At 42.4% G+C, this 19785-nt stretch overlaps 2 protein-coding genes across 2 annotated transcripts; both read right to left on the minus strand.

Moving 5' to 3' along the window:
* Nucleotides 1-18: 18 nt before the first annotated feature.
* On the minus strand, nucleotides 19-4854 carry gtf2h2 (general transcription factor IIH, polypeptide 2). Its single transcript, XM_076270904.1, has 16 exons — nucleotides 4749-4854; nucleotides 4291-4365; nucleotides 4047-4124; nucleotides 3888-3924; nucleotides 3706-3792; nucleotides 3392-3442; nucleotides 3216-3270; nucleotides 2845-2950; nucleotides 2580-2670; nucleotides 2143-2230; nucleotides 1773-1880; nucleotides 1380-1443; nucleotides 1111-1214; nucleotides 887-989; nucleotides 614-653; nucleotides 19-511 (listed from the first exon to the last, which is right to left on the minus strand). Exons 2-16 carry the CDS (start codon nucleotides 4344-4346, stop codon nucleotides 401-403), a joined length of 1179 nt encoding a protein of 392 aa, XP_076127019.1. The 5' UTR covers nucleotides 4347-4365; nucleotides 4749-4854; the 3' UTR covers nucleotides 19-400.
* Nucleotides 4855-5052: 198 nt separating this feature from the next.
* On the minus strand, nucleotides 5053-19773 carry marveld2b (MARVEL domain containing 2b). The gene is made up of 16 exons (XM_076271308.1): nucleotides 19735-19773; nucleotides 19328-19388; nucleotides 17807-18977; nucleotides 17352-17384; nucleotides 17070-17236; nucleotides 16754-16919; nucleotides 16585-16635; nucleotides 15855-15945; nucleotides 12139-12238; nucleotides 10107-10785; nucleotides 9557-9721; nucleotides 8320-8438; nucleotides 7522-7626; nucleotides 6641-6812; nucleotides 5961-6002; nucleotides 5053-5800 (listed from the first exon to the last, which is right to left on the minus strand). The coding sequence occupies exons 3-16, from the start codon at nucleotides 18929-18931 to the stop codon at nucleotides 5702-5704; spliced, it is 3114 nt and encodes a 1037-aa protein (XP_076127423.1). The 5' UTR covers nucleotides 18932-18977; nucleotides 19328-19388; nucleotides 19735-19773; the 3' UTR covers nucleotides 5053-5701.
* Between the last annotated feature and the right edge of the window lie 12 nt (nucleotides 19774-19785).

The raw sequence follows: 19785 nt of genomic DNA on the forward strand, positions 1-19785 counted from the left end.
GTAAACAAAGATTTTTTTTTATTGACCACAGAATGTGCTTAATTTTTGTCATTCCTTGTGTAGTCCTTTACTTCCCATTAGAGGGATCCATGACTCCATGATCAGTATCTTTGTCCATCTGCTAATGGCTGCTCTGCGTTGTTGTTTTGTTTAACCCTAAGGCCAAAATGGAGGCACACATAACAAAGTGGCAGAATGAGCGCAGAGGGCAACATAGTCTCACAGTGGTGTGCCTCATGTTCATCAGCACCACTTCTGAGATTCTGGCTAAGTGTCTCTCTTCTAAAGGCCCACTTAAGTCCACTGAGCTTAGGGAGAGCTTCCCTTTCAGCTCTGCCTGTCCAGATGTGTCCAGGTGAGGCGCCTGCACACGCATGTCCAAAATCCAGCTGGGCAGCGGTCAGGACGCTCCTTGGTTGTGCAGGCAGGTGGGGCAGCAATGCAGGGTGTCGTGGATGAAGAGGTCACATTCCACACAGAACACACTCTGACACACAGGGCAAGTGAACACCTACACAAACAAGCGGAGGATAGAGAGTTGGTTTAGGGTCATCAGGAGAGTCTATGGCAATGCAAGGACAGCTGAAAGGACAGTTGAAGGGCTGGTGCTTACACTTTGGTCTTTCAGTTCACCTTGACAGGCTTGGCAAAACCTGGGAAAGCAAAACGCAACGTCAGGATTTCCACTACTCATCATACTCAGTTAAACACGAGGCTTGAGTGAAAACAAACAACCCACAGGGCAGTTTCGGTCAACGTGCCACAAACACATGTTTGTAAACACTACAAAATATGAGTAGGAAATCCCACACTAAAAGCATTGATATACAGAGAGAACACATACAGCATACAGTGCGCTAAACCCCTGTGTGTGTGTGGGGGGTACCTCTCTCCTGCATGCTCCTCCAGGGGACTCTCCTTGAAGGCATCCAGGGGGAAGAGATGGTGGAAGGATCGTGCCAGGTGAGGAGCAGACACCAATGTTAGGCCTGTGGACAAGGAGACGAGGGGAATGGCGGTCACCTAATCATCATAATCATCATCACGTTGGTCCACACATTTCTGTAAAAATGGCAAGTGTCTCCTACTCCAAATGCAATAAACATTTACCACAAACTCTGCACTCCACGGGTAATTCGGTGTACTTTGCCCTGCATTGGGGGCAGTAGTATCCTCCGAGACTCAGTCCAGGACCGCCAGTGCTATCCAAGTGCCTAGAGAATCACACCAAACACATTACTCATCATTTTTACACAAGAAAACACAGCATAGTTTCCTATGAGTTTCCAAAGGAGTCTGATTCTTATCTAATACACTTTCTGTCTAATTCAGTTAATTGTTCCATGCAGTCCTCTAGCTGTTAAAAAATCCCCACTCACGCCATGCTGAAGGATGGCCTGGCTTCTTGATCTGATGTGGTAGCAATGATGTGTTGTGGGAAACCTGCAAAAGAGAGAGAGAGAGTCCCCTGTGATCATTAGGCATCTTACATTTACATAACAAAAACGATTTCAATTTACAGAGTACCACTTGAGCATGATATTAGCTGTGCTGGAAGCTACACCTATAGACCCTTTCAAGAGAGTTCCATTATCAGCATCATAGTTGGCCCCACAAGACTTCCTTTTTAACATTCCATTTGTTATCTTAATGCAGAGGAAGTAGATTGGGACCCAAATAGAACGTTCAAGCATTGTTTTTGTTTTTATTGTTGAAAGGGTCTATAGTAATAACGATCATTTGCGGGAGTGGAAGGTATTTATGAGACTCACCCATGCGGATGAGGGAGCATTCAGAAGAGGAGCTGGCTGGGGGAGGCTTCACTTGCAGCATCAACAGCTCACGGAAATGGCTTTCATCCAGGATCACATTGTAGGTCCCTACAGTTAACATTACAAATAACATAGTGAAAATGTTTAATTGGTCGGTCGATTGATATTTCAATAAATGAATCACTCATAAATGGATGAAATAATTAACTCATAAATTCATCAACTTAATCAACAACCAGACTTTAAAACCTGGTAAAGTTCACACAAAAAAAAAACATTTCATAGAGAAATTGCTCAAAATGACATCAAGTATTCTAGATAATAATGATAAAAGTTCTGTCTGTGGCCATCGTGTGTTGCTGATGCTCACCCCCCGTCTCTCGCGTGAGGACGGTGCACACTCGCACCTCTGCAGACAGGCCTATCACAGACACACGGATCTTCAGGGCTTTCAGAGTCTGGGACATGAGAGAAACACAGTAAGACAAGCAAACTGAAAAAGTGACAGTACTTCTTAGTTACTTTGCATAACATGTCCTGTCAGGTCAGCATGACAGTATAACCTGACCGTTCAGGTTCTAGTTGAATACACAACATAGCAAGACTGTTCCTTTCAACATACATTGGCTTGAAAATAGGGTCTTTGATTAAGATGCAACATTGCAAAGAAGTCATTGCAAATTACCTGCAATTGACACAAAATGTATTACAGTAGAATATAGTTGTAAACCGCACCTTTAAAGGATGGCCACTTTTTAGAAATCCTTATTTTTATACTCTGCTCTGCTTTTGACATTTTAAACACACCTTTACGAGATCATAAATGTTTGCAGGGTCACATGTAGTAAGGCTGCTGAAGATGATCAGAATCTCTCTGCTGGTGTGCCCTGGCATGTGTCTGAGCAAAAATGAAAAGATGAATGAAAAGTTTAATTAAGCTAAACTTACGTGGTATAACAAGACAGCAACATCCACACAAACTAATGATTAACGAGGGCTATGGACAACCACTCCCACTACTTCTGAAATTCCCGTAGTGGTGCCACCCCACTATTGTGTGTATATGACTTACTTAAGCGTCAGCATGGCAAGGTTTATGGAGTTGTAGAGAGAAGGCTCTCCAATACATGTAGTGTCCACCGCTTTCTTTAGGGCAGTGATATGCTTCTTTGGGTTACCTGACCATGAAACAAATTACATAAAGATAACTCACTATGTGTAAAATAACTATGTGTATGTGTGTGTGCATGTATGTGTGTGTGAGACAGAGAGAGAGAGAGAGATAAGGTGTGTTAAGGCTCGGTGTGCTGCATAACACGATAACATAGTCTGGAACATAAAGAATTAGAGATTAGAATCTAGAAGTATAGTTTTGCACTAGTCATTGCTAATGTGGTGGTTGATAGTTCATCCCAATTTTAGCATGTCTTGAGATGAACTCACCAGCAAGGTCTGTCAGTTTCTCTGCCCTCTTGTTTTTAGTGGTTATAATTCCGATCTGTAAGACAATGACATGGGCCATGAATACATCAATAGCAACAGTAATAAGAAAAGTAAGAACAGCTAGAATATACAGTACACGATGAGCATAACACTGAGAAACTAGACATAAACCTTACCTGACTGATCGGGTTCTGGTCAAAGTACTCATCCACAAAAAATTCCAGTAGCTGTGGGATTAAGAGATTGCCATAAAAATAAAACATGCAATTTTGGAATGGAGACTTTGGAGATGGATAGATGGATGGATGGATGGATAGATAGATAGATAGATACTGTATTGATCCCCAGGGGAAATTCAAGATATAGGTACTATTTATAAGTGAATTTCTCATTGGGGATCAATAAAGTATCTATCTATCTATTTAAGTGTATTTCATAACAGACATTATCACACCAAAAAAGCTACCACTGTGCTAAGTCACTCTCTCACCTTTAGGGTAGAGGTCAGGCGATTAGGTTTTAAGTCCTGGTCATCCATGGTCCGGGAAGTATCCACCACAACAAACAGGTGCCGCATCTTCAATAAGACAAACCATGACAATTACAGGTTATTAAAGTGAGACCTGTAAAGTCATACAAGAGAGTCTGGTAAGAGAAACGTTCAACGCTCACCATCCCAAGTCGAACCTGCCCATGGCTCTCAATGACCCTGGCATGTAAGAGAAGATAATTGAAATGAGGAAAGTATGAAAATATTGATTATTATTTCATTTTGTTGTTATTTTGACACCACAGGGTTCCTCTGTGATGCCATCTCAGGGAACCCCCCACCTTTTCCTTTTGCTCTGGAAAAGAATCTCTTCGACTGTGGCCTTCAGCGATCCAGACTCATCCTCTTTAAGCACCTCCCTGTAGAAAACAAAAACACAACCACACAAATACTTTTAGGCTGTGTGTATCCTCCTAGCCTGTAGACGTGCATCCAAGCAAGAGGCACAATAAATAAAAAAGATAACAGTTGTTCCAAATACTACCCCTCATCAATCACATCACAAACACGTCAATATCTACTTACCACGTCCGCTCGTAACCTCCTTCCCACCTCTTGGTTCTCTCCGGTTCTTCATCCATTTTGTTCAAATCTAAGAACCTTTGCAAAACAGAGTCCCATAAATACGTAAGAAATGACAGGTCGCTACGTGGCTTCTTATACAAGTTCTACTATGTCTACGATTTCTCCTGTAATCCTAGAACATCCTTCCTTGATAGAGGAATAGACGTATCTGTTTTCTACGTCTCTCCTCTTGAATTTCCCCTTGGGGATCAATAAAGTATCTATCTATCTATCTATCTATCTATCTATCTATCTAATGGCCTACCTTGAAAGTCAGTTAACGTACCAGCAATGCACACGAATGTAACTTTAGTTAACAAGTGGGTGGTTGGTGTTACGTTAACTATACGAAACAGAACAGCTAAAATGGATATTCTTGCACAAAAAAACAAACAATGCCGTGCATATCGCTTACTTACCCCTAATATGAACTGTAAACTTGATAGGATGTAGCGAGATAAGTTTTAATAAGGGTGTATAACACGACAAAAACGATAAGACTGCACATACAGTACACACAAGAGCTTGCAAGGATGCGAGAGTAACTATTCTAAATCCGGTCGGAAACCTGAAATGCACTTTTGCTAGTTCCGAGTCAAGTGCAACATGAAATATGTTCCCATCGAAACTTTTATGCAACGCATGATGAAGCCTCAGCCTATTTTATCAAAATATATAATATAATATAATATAATATAAAGAGGATAACAACTTTGTGTTAGATAATCCAGAAATCATCTTTTATTTGAAATCCATCTTTACAAAATATAAAAACACACACACTGTACACTTAATCCCTTGATATCAGGCAAGCTCTGAGAAGTAAATACAACTTTAATTGCCTATAGTGCTGATTTGATTACCTGAGAATAATAATCTTTTAAATGCAAGTACACATGCCACAATATTTATCTATACATCCATTTAAAGAGTGACATGAAGGAATCTAAATATCAATACAGATCAAGTCACAGTATTAGGCCTACATCTGCTTAAAAAAAGAGGTCACTGAAAAAAAGTTTAACTTCATTTTGTTTTAAGGCTCAATCTTGGATTTGAGTAAAAGCTTTAAAAAGTGTTTAAATAATGGCATATTAATATAAGAAGAGTAAAAGAATAATGAGACATATACATTCATGGTAGAGGAACTTGTAGCCCACAAGAGTGCTGCAGTCACTTCATCACATTGCTTCTGTACCTTCCCAGACTGCAACACAACACTTGTTCACGCACGAGAGCAGGTAAAAACAGATACACAATTTGACTTGTCTTGTCCTAATCTAAAAAAAAAAACTCGGAAATACTAAAAGGCCTGAGCACAGAACAGGCATAGACAACAAGTGAAAGGTGAAAGGTGAAAGGTCAGAGGTCTTCATGGTCTGTGATCATACTGATTGACCCTCTTCTTCAAGTGGGACATCTTAGCCTTCAGGTACTTGCTCCTCTTCTTCTTCATTTGGTATTCTGATGACTACAAAGGGACAGAACAATGAAGAGAAAAGCATTTATATTGAGGTTTTAATGGGTTGAACGTTTGGGCAAAAGGTGAGTCAAAACTGAAAATCTTTTAGTATTTGAGCTGAGAGCAAGGTTTAAAAGCAACAGCAGTTCGATTGGAAATATTTGCATACCTTCTTTAGGTTCTTCAGTCTGTTGTATTCATCCATGGCATCCTGTTAACAAAAACAAATTGACAGCCAGTTAGGTTCAAAGTCCTAATCAGGAGGCAAAATTAAGCGAGACAGTAATTTCCCGTGTATAAACCGCATCATGTATAAACTGCACAGTGGTGTTCTATGCACATTAAAAAAGACAAAACCAATATTGACCGCACATGTGTATTAACCACAGTGCCAACTAGCTCAAATTATCAGAATCAGATGAGTTCTTTAATCAGAATGAAGAAAGGAAACATATTCCCATGTATAGCCCTCATAGTGGAAGAAATGTTGCATAATCAATACAAAAATCTTGATAAATAGGTGGGATATTACGGTAATACTGTCATTTTGTTTCGGGGTAAATTCTGGGACAGACTATTGTCTGCAGTGTCTGTGTGAAACCCTGATGAAGGTGGTGTGCCGAATTGGCTAATACAAATACTAAAAGAGAAAGCAGTGTGCGGCCACTGTTTATATAGACCCTTTCAAGAGAGTTCCATTATCAGCATCATAGTTGGCCCCACAAGGCTTCCGTTTTAACATTCCATATGTTATCTTAATGCAGAGGAAGTAGATTGGGAACCAAATAGAACTTTCAAGCATTGTTTTTGTTTTTATTGTTGAAAGGGTCTATACTCTGTGAAACCCACCAGGAATTGTGGGCTGCCCTCCTGCAGTCTGTCCAGCTCTCTGTCCACCTCGGTCACTCCCAGGTTAACATCATCGATCTCCGCTTGAATCCGCTTGTACTCCATGTGGTCCCTATCAAACGCACGCTTATAGTCCAGCCTCTGCTCCTCAGTGACAATAGGAGGGAACTCACTGCAAAACACAGAAGTGAGGGAGAAATAAATATGGGCAGGTGATGTGGATGTTATGGATGTGTGTGTGTGTGTGTGTGTCTGTCTGTCTCTCTCGAGAAATGGAGCCATGCTAAATGTTGTTTGGAAAGCCCTGCTGTATCCCACTGTGTCATCAGATTTCACTTATTATTTGTTTACACATGGTTCAACATCTTTTTTCCAATTCTATGGGTGACCTAGAATAAGACTTTTTGGAAGCAAGCTGGAAGGGAAACATATCTAAGTATAAGTATAAGTATATATACTCTTTTGATCCCGTGAGGGAAATTTGGTCTGCATTTATCCCAATCCGTGAATTAGTGAAACACACACAGCACACAGTGTACACACAGTGAGGTGAAGCACACACTAATCCCGGCGCAGTGAGCTGCCTGCATCAACAGCGGTGCTCGGGGAGCAGTGAGGGGTTAGGTGCCTTGCTCAAGGGCACTTCAGCCGTGCCTACTGGTCGGGGTTCGAACCGGCAACCCTCCGGTTACAGGTCCGAAGTGCTAACCAGTAGGCCACGGCTGACCTAACAATCTCTTCTTACTGGGTAAAATAATATTCTAAAATATACTAAAATATAAAACCTAAAATATACATATCTGAGCTTTCCTCACTCCTACCAAACTATTTCTACATTATCAATCTCCATGAACCCCATTTCTGACCAAACAGACCCTTACCTGTCCATATCAAGGTCATCCAGTTCATCCGCAGATTCTGTTCCCATGTCACTGCCCTTCCGCTTGCTCTTCAGGCCACCCAAGGAGCTTGTAATGTCAGAGCTCCTGTAGACACACAGACAAACACAGACCCCTTTAAATAAACAACACACACATACACCTACAAGTAACTTTGCTACAGTAATTTGGGATCTAAATGGTTAATTGCATGATGTGGATAGTATTCAAATTTGTTCAATGGTCCTCTGACAACCTGTGAAACAAGCTCTTCCTGTCCAGGTAACAAAACAAATAGCCCAACAAGAGAGCCAATGTAAGATCACACTACAGTAAAAAAGCCACAGGACTAAGTATGTGAGTTTTAAAAGAACTTATATTTGTTGTTTCTTGTTTATTGAATGCTTAGACACCTCTGATGAGACGAGGTCTGTGTAGATGTGACATTTACATAAAGCCGTCCTGTGTACAGCTGCCCACAGTGTGAATGTGAGGATCAGATATCAGACTCAACTCTCAGCAATATAGTATGCTCTCTTTTCTTCAAATAAATACTTCTTCCGGTACCTTTTCAAAATAAACAATGAAGTAATTTGTTATCTGCCTATAATCTACATCTAGTATAGTATGGCCCATTATGAACAAATTTTCTGACATGGCTTTTGGAATGCTTGGTATATCAAAGAAAGACTTTCCCTACCCACATAGTTTTACTTTCATTGTCTACGGCTCAGGTTACCATTATGCAAGTGAAGTGGGGAAGCCATCTTGTAAAATATTTGATTTTAAACATCAGCTCACCCTGGGAGGTATATGGGTCTCTCCTTATCCATGCCTTCATCCAGGTAGTTTATAGAACCACCAACTTGGTCATTGTAGTCATTCACCAGAGCGTTTGGTTCACCCGATACACTCGTCACCTAGAACCAGGATATAGGAGAGCACTCTATAACTAGGTCTGTTTCTACAGATGCAAAGAACATACAATGAACATACAACAAGAACTTACAACGAAATGGATTTAAAACATCTCACTCTCTGTGTATGCCACACATGCCTATAGGGGCAGAAATGGACACCTGCATGCATTCCACAGAGGAGGCCAACCCTGCCTGTGTGGTAAATAGTTTAAATGAACTCGAAATCTTGACCTGACTATACCGGTTCCCCCACTACACCCAAGCAGAAACTGACACACATGGACGGTAAAACAGTTGATTACAACTCAATGAGAGGAGAAAATCAGTGACCCTTCACTTAACCTGTTAAGACCTAGAGCCATTAAAAAGGCTCTCTAAAACCTAAACATTTTCTGAAAACCACCTGCTAAAACCTGAATCAGAAACACTCCGACGGCGCACACTTGTAACTCAGGCGAATTTGGTCTTAATAGGTTAAAATCTCAACAATTTGGGAAATTTAAGAATATGTACGTTCACTGTGTTCATACATTCAATATGTTCACTGGTATTGAAAAAGTATGTTTTAATGTTTATATGTCTTAGGGAGTAGCATAAAGACACACAGACATTACAACAAAGATGGTATGTAAGGTTGAGAGTTAACAAGAGTTTATTTTAGGAAACATTTCCTCTGTTTATCAAAACAACCTTACAACTTTTTTACAAATGAAAAGGCTGTAGGAAACCACACCCAGAAACTGGACATGAAACTACTAACCCCACCCCTTTCATCCTGGTATCTCTGCATGTGACATAACCTGATTAAATCAAAAACCAAAACATGTCATGCACTTTCTATCCAAGGTCAAAGTGATTATTTGAATGCTATTTGTCTTGATTTGGTAAACTCTTTAAAACATTTGAATACATTTAATTAAAAGGAACAAGAAACCTTCTCTTCTCAAGGTTGCTTCAGAGTCCACAAGTGTGTTTGATTTCAACATCAACCCTCAAGTCCCCATGGCAACAGTTGAGAATGAATAATTATTTTGAATATTTCACGACAAAAGTCAAGTCAGTGTATTCTACATCCGAACAGGACGTTTCGACAGAGAGGAGGGTCACTCTCCACTCACCCACTCCCCAACACTCTTGGGTCCCGCATCTCGGAGCATCTTGACCTCCTCCCACAGGACGCGGTCCCTGCCATATCTGCGGATCTGCCCGCGAGTCTTCACTGCAAATACCAGCAGGATGATGAGGCCCACGACAATGAGAAAGCCAAGAACAATACCAACGGCCTGAAAGAGAAGGTGGCAGGAATGGTCTTGGATTCAACACAGTTTTTAAGATTAACAATGACATCATGACCCAAACTTCACCTTAAACGTAAACATGGCAAATTTTAGAGTGGTAAAACTCAAGGAATGACATGCAGGAAACACTTATACAAACAATGATGATGATCAAAGGACAATTCATAAGCAAGTTAATGTAGAAGGAATGCATTTTCACATCTTGTGATTTATGAAATTACAAGAAAAGATGAACTACTGAATTGTGCAATATTTCAATTTCATAAACACAAAATGACCATGTGAATTATGCAGAGCCGTTATGTTCAACCTGTACAAATACACACTGGCCATTCATTACAGTGACAGATTATCATCACTACACACTCACCTCCTGTGGCTCCACCACACAATAGTGATACAGGTACTGGTTGATGAAGATGCCCGAGGCCTGCTGTTGGTTTTGGAACTGGGAACACATCATTTGGATCTGGCTGTACATTATAGACCCCGACGTCTGGGCCTGTGGGTTAACAGCCACCAGGTAGACAATAGTGGCAATGAGCATCAAAAGAGCCAGGATGGCCGAAATGATGGTGGACGCCAGGTAAAATTTGGGTGATTGTGAGGTGCTCTGGCGTGACACCACCAGGATGAGGATGATGAGCACAACGATGAAGGTGATGGCTGCTATCGCAATGATGAAGCCCTTGCCTGATTTGGGATCCATGTACCCACTCCCACCATAGCCATAGCCTCCTGTGCCTGATCCCCCACCAAAAGAACCCCCACCATAAGTGCCTCCCCCACCATAGCTTCCTCCATAGCCCCCCCCCCCGCCATACATCCCACCACCTCCCAACCCTGTTCCAAGGCCTCCCATGCCCATGGCAGACATGTCATAGTCCCAGACCAGTGTGGAGGCCACACAGGCAAACACAGCCACACACATAATGATGATGATGATGGAGATGATCTTCATCACACCAGGTGGGGAAGTCCAGCGGTAAAAGTGCAGGAGCTTCTCTTCGTAAGAGAAGGTGTGCTGCGATCGGTTCCGGTGGCCATGTCTGCAGACAAAAGGAGGATTTGTATTCTACAGCGATTACACCCATACCAATATCTATAATTCTACACCTGCTGCTCATTATCATGTAGGCTAAATAATAAATGTTTCTTTTATATAGCGCCTTTCTCAAACCAAAGGTCGCTTTACATAGTAGGAAGGCAAGGAAACACAACAACAAAAAAAACAATACAACAAAGACAAGTTATCTGTATGGAGCTATGTGTTGGGTGTGGAGGAGAAGTGATCATTAAACAGAAAGGTCTTGAGATGTGCTTTGAAGAAAAGAAGAGAAGGACAGGCACAAAGAAGTTCCAGAGTTTGGGGGCCAAGGCACTAAAGACCTGCCACCCAGGGTGGAGAGTCTGGAGTAAATGCTCTTACTATTATGTTTCTGAGCATGTCAAACTGTAAACTGTAAATTGGAATAAAAGTTTATGAAATCAAGCTATATTCAGATATATGAAACAATGCAAGAAATGAAGATTTCTCTGCCTTACATTCTCATAATGGAAGCAAATTATATCGTACATAAATAGAGGTCAGCAAAAGCACTCGAGCTTGGTATGACACCCTACCTGTTGCTTCCATAGGGAGGCGAGCTACTCTGCTTATTTGACGGCATTGTGCTGGATCCTCACTCTTATCAAAGTTTCCAATTTGCTGTAGAGGGTAGAAATGTAGAATGAAGACAAAACAATCCATATGTAGGCCTACAGACAAAAAACAACGGTTACAGCAGTCTAGTGTAGGCTAAAGGGTAGCCTACAGATAATCAACATCTTAGTCACTAACAAAAAATAATTTGAAAATAATAATGAAAATAGAAATGACAACGTGTATTTGTGAGGGTAGGCCTATGCTATATAGGCGACCATAATTAAGGAGTAATGAGAATTGGGGACTTATTCCGGAGAGGTCTATTGATGGTTGAAGAAAAAAAATCTTGAGATAGTATCGTGTGTTCAGGTGGGCTTAATACCGCCTATAAGCCACGCACCTTCTTAAAATGTTAAAAATAAAGAAATAAAGAAAACTTTAAAATCTTAAAACCATAGCCTATATTTTTCGATGGCTCCTTGAGGAAGCCTACACCTCGTGACAAAAGGCACTTGGAAAACGAGGAAACACGATAAAAACACAAAAAATATGACCTCCCATTTACAACAGAAAGCACATCAAGCAAATTGACTAAGAATGCTACACTTTGCATGAACAGATAAGCCTAAACTAGCCTACTACACAAACAAAGAACGTCGACTCACCTGCTCCACTGAGGTCTTGCTGTAGTCTGTGAAACAACAACTTGTCCTCTATCCCCAAGGATGACACATTATGCTAATAATGTTAGACACACCTGTCCGCATCCTCCTTCTCGATACAGGTGGACATGCTCCGCCCCGAAGCTTCGCCCAGAAAGCGGACACTGTTTTGAAAGACGCCATCATTCAAGTAGCCTACATAAAAGTACTCCAACAGGTTCAGCTGCTCCAGTCATGTCATACCAGGAAGCTCTTTTGTTTCCCCCAATTCACCTGTCTGCCTCTCATAAGTTCACAAAAGGAACAGTGAAAGCAGATATGCAATTGGTTTATCAAATAGGCTTATATTTATTAATAAGGCCTACATGAAAACTCGTAAAAACATTTTTTTAAAAAGGGTAAATTAATTTAATGTCATCATCATTCAGGTATTTCAATTAAAGGTATGACTTTAAAAAAAGATTCTAATGTGAGACAAAGAGAGAAAATATACAGACATGAGCTTTGCTTTGCATTGGAACACTTAACATTTATACACCTTTCTATATGATATTTTTTGTCTATTTAATAAGAGTGGACTTCAACAGATCAACATTGTAGAGTTCTACCTAGATCTGCACACCTTCGTTCCACCTCGAGCTCTCCCGGATACAGCGTGTGACGTCATCCACTCCACAATCGCAAGGCTTCAAACCCAACACACTGATGCCTTTTTTGTGATCTCTGGTGACTTCAATCACATAACACTGGTTTCCACACTCACGAATTTCTACCAGTTTGTTGACTGCCCTACAAGGAAAAACAGGACAATAGACCTCATGCATGCAAACGTGAGGGATGCATACAGTGCAAACCCCCTTCCCCCACTGGGAAAGTCAGACCACAACCTCATTCATCTCCAGCCAATGTACAAGCCCAAAGTACAGAGGCTACCAGTTGCCACACGCACCTTCAGAAAGTGGACACCTGAAGCAGATGAGGCTCTGAGAGACTGCTTCGAGTGCACTGACTGGAGTGTGTTACAGGATGGAGAGGACTTAGAGGAGGTCACACAGTGCACAACTGACTACCTGAACTTCTGTATGGACATTGTTGTTCCCACCAGAACTGTACGCTGCTTTCCCAACAACAAGCCTTGGATAACCAGCAATGTCAAGACCCTTCTTAATAGGAAAAAGATGCCGTTCAGAGAGGGGGACATGGCATAGCGCAAGGGGAACTCAAAGTCAAGCTGAAGGAGGCTAAGGAGGACTACAGAAGGGAGGTGGAACAGAAGTTGCAGGAAAACAACATGAAGGTGGCATGGGACGGCATGAAGATGATCACTGGCCTGATGAAGAGCAGCAGCTCTGTGGAGGGGGATCTGCACAGGGCGAACCAGTTGAACCACTTCTACAACAGGTTTGACTGCCCTGCTCCAGCTCCAATGGCTGTGGTCTGTCCACCACCCCCGGCTGACTCAGACACGGCTCTTGTTTGCGTGCCTGCCCTACCCCCACCTCCCAGTCTCTCCAGCTCTGCATCCCGGTGACACCCAACGACCTAAGCCACCATCACCCCTGCCCCCTCCTGAGGCCTCCTTGCCTGTGCCTGTTAAGGTGTCCACGACTCTGGCAGCCTTGACAGGGACATCAAGGAGGTGGTCATCCCCCAGCCCCCACCCCCACACCCCCTCAATACCAGTGCAACACTCTGGACCTCCATCATCACAGGCTATCGTACCCCCACCATCACTGGATATTGTGATCACTGTGATCTGCAGCACCGGAGCGCCACAGGGAACTGTGCTCTCTCCAGTCCTGTTCACCCTGTACACATCTGACTTCTGCTACAACACCGAGTCATGCCACATGCAGAAGTTTTCTGATGATACTGCAATTGTGGGGTGTATCAGGAACGGGCAGGAGGAGGAGTACAGGAGCCTGGTGGAGGACTTTGTGCAATGGTGCAAACTCAATCATCTTCAACTTAATACTTCAAAGACCAAGGAGATGGTGGTGGATTTCCGCAGGTCTAAGCCCACTCTGCTACCAGTCCACATTGATGGGGTCAATGTGGAGATGGTTAGCACCTACAAGTATCTGGGTCTCCACCTGGACAATAAACTGGACTGGTCAGCCAACACTGATGCACTCTACAAGAAAGGGCAGAGTAGGCTGTACTTCCTGAGGAGGCTGCGGTCCTTCAATGTGTGCAGTAAGCTCCTCAGGATGTTTTACCAGTCTGTTGTTGCCAGCGTCCTCTTCTATGCAGTGGTATGCTGGGGAGGAAGCACAAAGAAGAAGGATGCGGGGCGAATTGACAGGCTGGTAAGGAAAGCTGGCTCTGTAGTGGGAGCTGAACTGGAGTGCATCACTTCAATATATGACAAAAGGACCCTAACTGATCAACATCTTGGACAATGAGTGTCACCCACTCCACAACACTATTGTTAAGCAGAAGAGCCTGATCAGTTGGAGACTTCGCTCACTGCCTTGCACAACAGACAGACTGAGGAAGTTTGTCCTCAGGGCCATTGAACTGTTCAAGGCTTAACTTAAGGGAAGAGGAGAGATAGACTTCTCTGCATAGTCTGTCTGCCTCTTCACCCCCTCCATGTTTGCATACTGTCTGTCCACTAGCCACTTTTTACCACTGTCTTTCTGCCTCACTGTTTGCGTGCTATATTAGCACATATGCATAACCCCTCCCTCCATGCCACAGCCGAACTGTGGCCACACTTATACCTTTTCTTTATATAGTTATATATATAGATATATAGACTTTATTCTTGCATTGTTGGAGTTACTCATTTGCACTATCACCATGACACTCACTCACACAGAGCACCTTACCTTACCTTACTATGCACAGAGAATCACAGGCTCAGTCCCTGCGTCTCTTGATTGATTAATCACCCACTATGTGGATACTGTTTTTAGAATTGATTTAGATTAAATGTTAGTTAGTATAATTTGTATTTTAGTATATTCTTTATCTTCTACTGTCCTTATTGCTTAGTTGTGTTTTTTTATTATATACTTTTAATGACTTTTTCTGCTGTTAGTGAATGTGTGTGTGTTGTCTGTATGCTACTGAGACCTTGAATTTCCCCTGGGGATCAATAAAGTATCTATCTACCTTATTTTAACAATCGCATGACCAAGAAAAGACAATAGACAGATTTTCCTTTTGTTGTTTTATGCAGTAAGACAACTAAAATCCATGCAGAAAGCTATAAGCTATATATATATATAAGCTATATATCCATCATCTGCAGACATATGCATGCCATTTTCCTATTCCTTCAAACTCCTTTTTAACTATATAAATACAAATAACACTTTCTCTCCATCACTAATATGCTTACTGATGAGGAAGAATAAGAACACAAACCTTGACATTAAAAGGTAAAGCTCATTAATATGACTGAAAACATGGATCATACAATATTTAAGTTCATCCATAATTCCTTGCTAAAAATTGCTGGAAATTATAAACATTCAAAAGCTGGCGTGTTCGATTGAGCCCTCACATTCGCAAATCAAACACGATTAGCATTTTATCACGGTCCAGGGTCCTATACCTTTTCCCAGCAAAGGCATAACACCTGCTATCATATGGCATACAGTGATCAGAAACTGTTGTCCTCATCTATTTGTAGCACCATTCCAAGAAGTGCATCTCTCAGTTGACAGGCAGGCAGAAGCTTTCATCTGAGTCAATGAGGCTGGAATCTGGGCAAGCCATGACCATCCGCTGCTAACTTATTCCATTCTGAAGGCACTCCACTGTGTTTCCTTGCTAAGCTGTGGCCATTAATGTGTGTTTTAATGTTCATATTCATATATTTTCTGCTTGATGTGAGCCAGCTTGCTCTTGAGATATTCACACCTCTCTTTTTTCTCCAAGAAAGTGGGATCCTGTGGTTAGAGCATAAAAATGATTGTCATAAAATCATGCACAGATGCATGTGTATATGGTGTACACATGCGCACACACACAGTACACATTTAATGCAAGACATTAAAATACATTACATGGACACAATTGTAGAAGTATATAAATAACCCCAAAACAATATTTGACTAAAACTCAACATATGGACTTCAGTGGCTTATTGCTTTTCTTAAAAGGTTACCACACCTGGAAAGATTTCACAAAATAAAGGACCGGCACCGAGAAATGTAACAATTTATTCATAGTTAATCATTCTTCTGCCAAAAAATATATTCCCTCTATTAGAATGGTTGCCAAGCAACGTTGAGACTAACTTTTGTATCAATTTGTGGTAGTGCAGTGATATAGAATGAAATGTGGTCAACATGTGGGGTTGTGCTGGGTTTTTCAGAACAATAATTAGAGTGTTATGCACAAAGGCCACAACAAAAAATCAGAAAACTAGGAATTTGCTTGTGAACGTGCCAGGCAGACAAGATGCAGAGGGGAATTCTGTTGAGGTGCATACTGAAATGGGAGTGGAGACACCGGAAACTCCCAACAGACACTTCAGACATATTGTTATGTTAGAAACAACATATTAAGAGGCCACTACCACTCACCATTTTTTTCCTCTGATACTCTTGAATGACTGCATCGACACGCTCCTTCTCCTGATGGTGAAACACACAATATACCTTGAGTCTGTGCTTGCTCTGTATATAACTACCAGTAAATACTAAATAGCTGCCATTGATTATGTTAAGGGTCACCAAGAGGTACATCAGGTACCATTTGGCTGGTAGGACGGATGTTCTGCATCATGTTGTCCATATCATCAAACTTCTTGATCAGGACCTCAACCTCAGCGTGTAGCTCCCTGTACTCTGCGTACTGGTCATTGAACACTGCCTTATAGTTGTCACGCTCCTCATCCGAGTAAATAGAGGGGTATTTCCTGTATGTGTATAATGAAAGAGAGAGAAAGAAAGAAAGAGGAGAAAAACAGGGAAAGGCAAACTGAAAAAGGCAGGAGTAAAGACATCAAGTATATACTTCTAAAATGAATACTTATGAAATTGAATTCAAATTAGATCCTATAACTTACGCCACATAATCTGGAATTATCACAGGTTTGGGAATGTGTCCGGCTGGAATGTGACCCCGGATGATCTCCGGCTCTAGTGTGGGTCCGGGAGACAGTGATCGGCCATCAGGCTGAACTGACAGCATAGCCTGCTTCACTGGTTCAGAAACACTGGAACCTGGGCCGGTCTGCACACATGAGAACACCGATTAACAGCAGAGATGGACGTTGGAAAATAACAATATGAAGGAAGTGGTTTAACATGCATGTTCATATGTTGCTTAAAAGAAGAATAGGAATTACCAATCCAAATGGCACTGATGCGGTCGTCTTCATCTGTAAAGGACAAACCAAAAAAACAAGGGAGGGTCATGTTGTTCAGAAATGTCGCCCACTCATAAAAAACACACACAACAATGATTCACTGAGCAACTTAAAAACAAAGCAAGGCATCTGTTTTTTTATACAACACATCGACATTTAAAAGTGCTAGATCATAATCCTTCAAATAAATTATCCACATGTTCTACTAGTTACGAGTGTACACACTCAAAAACACTCCAGGGTTTGTTTACAATCCCGTTTCTGTGAATGGAAAACAAACTGGCACAGACCGAGCCATACCATCACAGCAAATGTTGCTTCTAAATCATGGAGAGAGGAGACATTTTTTCTGACTCTAACTGCTGACCTCAGATATCAGAATTATTTCAGCAGATATGCACCTTTACCTACAGTAGGGTTTTAGAATGCCTCACCTCTTGTGCTAATGCCTCACGGCGCATCCGGGCCGCCTCGTGCCTCCATAACTTCAGGCAAACACCAGAACCCACCAGATACACCAACATGTTAACAAAGAGGAAAATAATGGCTGCTGTTTGGCCTGCTTCAGTGCGGCAAAAGGCTGCATTGGGGCCATTGCTGAACACAGGGTAGAAGCAGAGGCCCCCCCGGTTAGTGTCATTCACATAGACGATGCCACCAGACATGTACAGCATGCTCAACGCAAAATTGAGGATACCCTCCGTGATTGGCCACCAGCTGGAATCCAACAGGATGGTGCGGTAGTACATGGTCATGCCCAGTACCAGCAGTATGATGGTCGCCACCCAGGCCAAGCCAGCGATCACAAGGACAAAGGGAGTCTTGGGTCCCGTGTACTGGCTCCCACCACCATACATGGCGCCACCCATTCCCCCGATCCCCATTCCGGGCTGGGAGTACCCGAACATGTTGAACCACTCGTTGTCCTTGTGTATGTAGGCACAGACGCAGGCGAAGACGGCCGCTCCAAGCAGCAGCTCCACACAGGCCAGTATGCGCAGCAGCCCAGCCCAGGACTTCATGTAGGAGTAGCGCTGGTGGTACTCCTCCACGCGCTCGCTGTAGGTCATGGCCGAGCGCCCAGACACCCCAGACACCGATTCCACCGGCTCCCCCAACAACATGGCTTCACGCTCTTTTTGGGAAGTGTAGCTACCTCCGGACCCCCCGTAGGGATCAAGGTATGACCCGGGGGGACCTGGAGAAGGGGGGCAGGAGTTTGGAGGAGAGCATGGCACGCCACCAGAGGAGGTGTTTTTGTCTGGTGCGGCTGAACGGGACGACCAACGCTTACTGCCCCGGAAAAAGTTCTTCACAGAGTCGGGGAAGAAGCGATGGACAGGTTTGATGTCCATGGCATCGTCGTGGTTGTCCTCTGTGTCGCTTGGGTAGAACTCAGATCCAACTGGAGGGTACGCAGGAAGGGGTGGGGGTGGGAGGGGGTCTGCACTCAGTGCTAGCTCTGTGTCCCTTGCAAGTGACCCGATGGGCACCTGGTCATAATGTGGTACATCTCTGACCCGGTCAAAGTGAGCATTTGACCCATTCCATGCAGACATGGTGAGTGTCCTTGTGTGCCCGAGTGTTTTTTTTCCACGGAACCTACTGTGTAAGAATTAACAGTACATCAGAACTGCTGATAAGATCAGGTGTATGTAATATGAATTTTTAATCAGTTAAAACATCAACAAGAGTGTCTGCACCACTTTTCTACAATAATAGCCTATACTAATAGTTTTGAACACAAAGAGGCTCTTTATTGCAAAATGTCCTGACTTAGGTAGGCTACCATAGCCTACCGCCCCTCCCCAACCCACACGCAAAAAACCGTTCATATTCATTAAGTAGCACATTCAATTGTCTACTACATACGAGGGGTAGGCTATCTGTAAAGGCCTAAACTATCTAATGTGAGAGTCGGCTACAATTCAGAGAAAGAACTGAAACATAGATACCTTTCTCAGTAGGCTAAGCTTTGTGCTGCTCTGAGGTCCGCAAATGGCTGTTTCACCGCACCTGCAGACCAAGATGTTCCCAGTCACAAGAAAAAAAACTCGAACTGCTTACTAAAACTTAACTTATATTCACGTTTCTGTGTAACATTATTGGATATATGTTAGACAATGTTTTTAAAACTAGACATACACCAAAAGTCTCTACTAAGTATATATCGACAAGAAACCTGAATAAACAAAACGGATGATCGGAAAAGACTACGAGTTTCGACGGATTGTCAGGCTACTTCTGTCTATAGACCTATTCTAATTATGTGTACAAGTGTTACTGTTCTCAATGCCCGAAGAGTTGTGACCCTCGTCGACTGTTTTCGTTGACAATTAAATTCAAAATGTAGGCTACTCACCTGTGTCAGATAAAAACCCTTTTACCTTGCATTCAATTACCTTCCACCACA

Source organism: Alosa pseudoharengus, unplaced genomic scaffold, assembly GCF_046254945.1.
Source record: "Alosa pseudoharengus isolate Yale_2024_CS ecotype anadromous, Long Island Sound unplaced genomic scaffold, YU_APseudo_1.1 YU_APseudo_1.1_scf_6, whole genome shotgun sequence".
Taxonomy (NCBI): Eukaryota; Metazoa; Chordata; class Actinopteri; order Clupeiformes; family Clupeidae; genus Alosa; species Alosa pseudoharengus.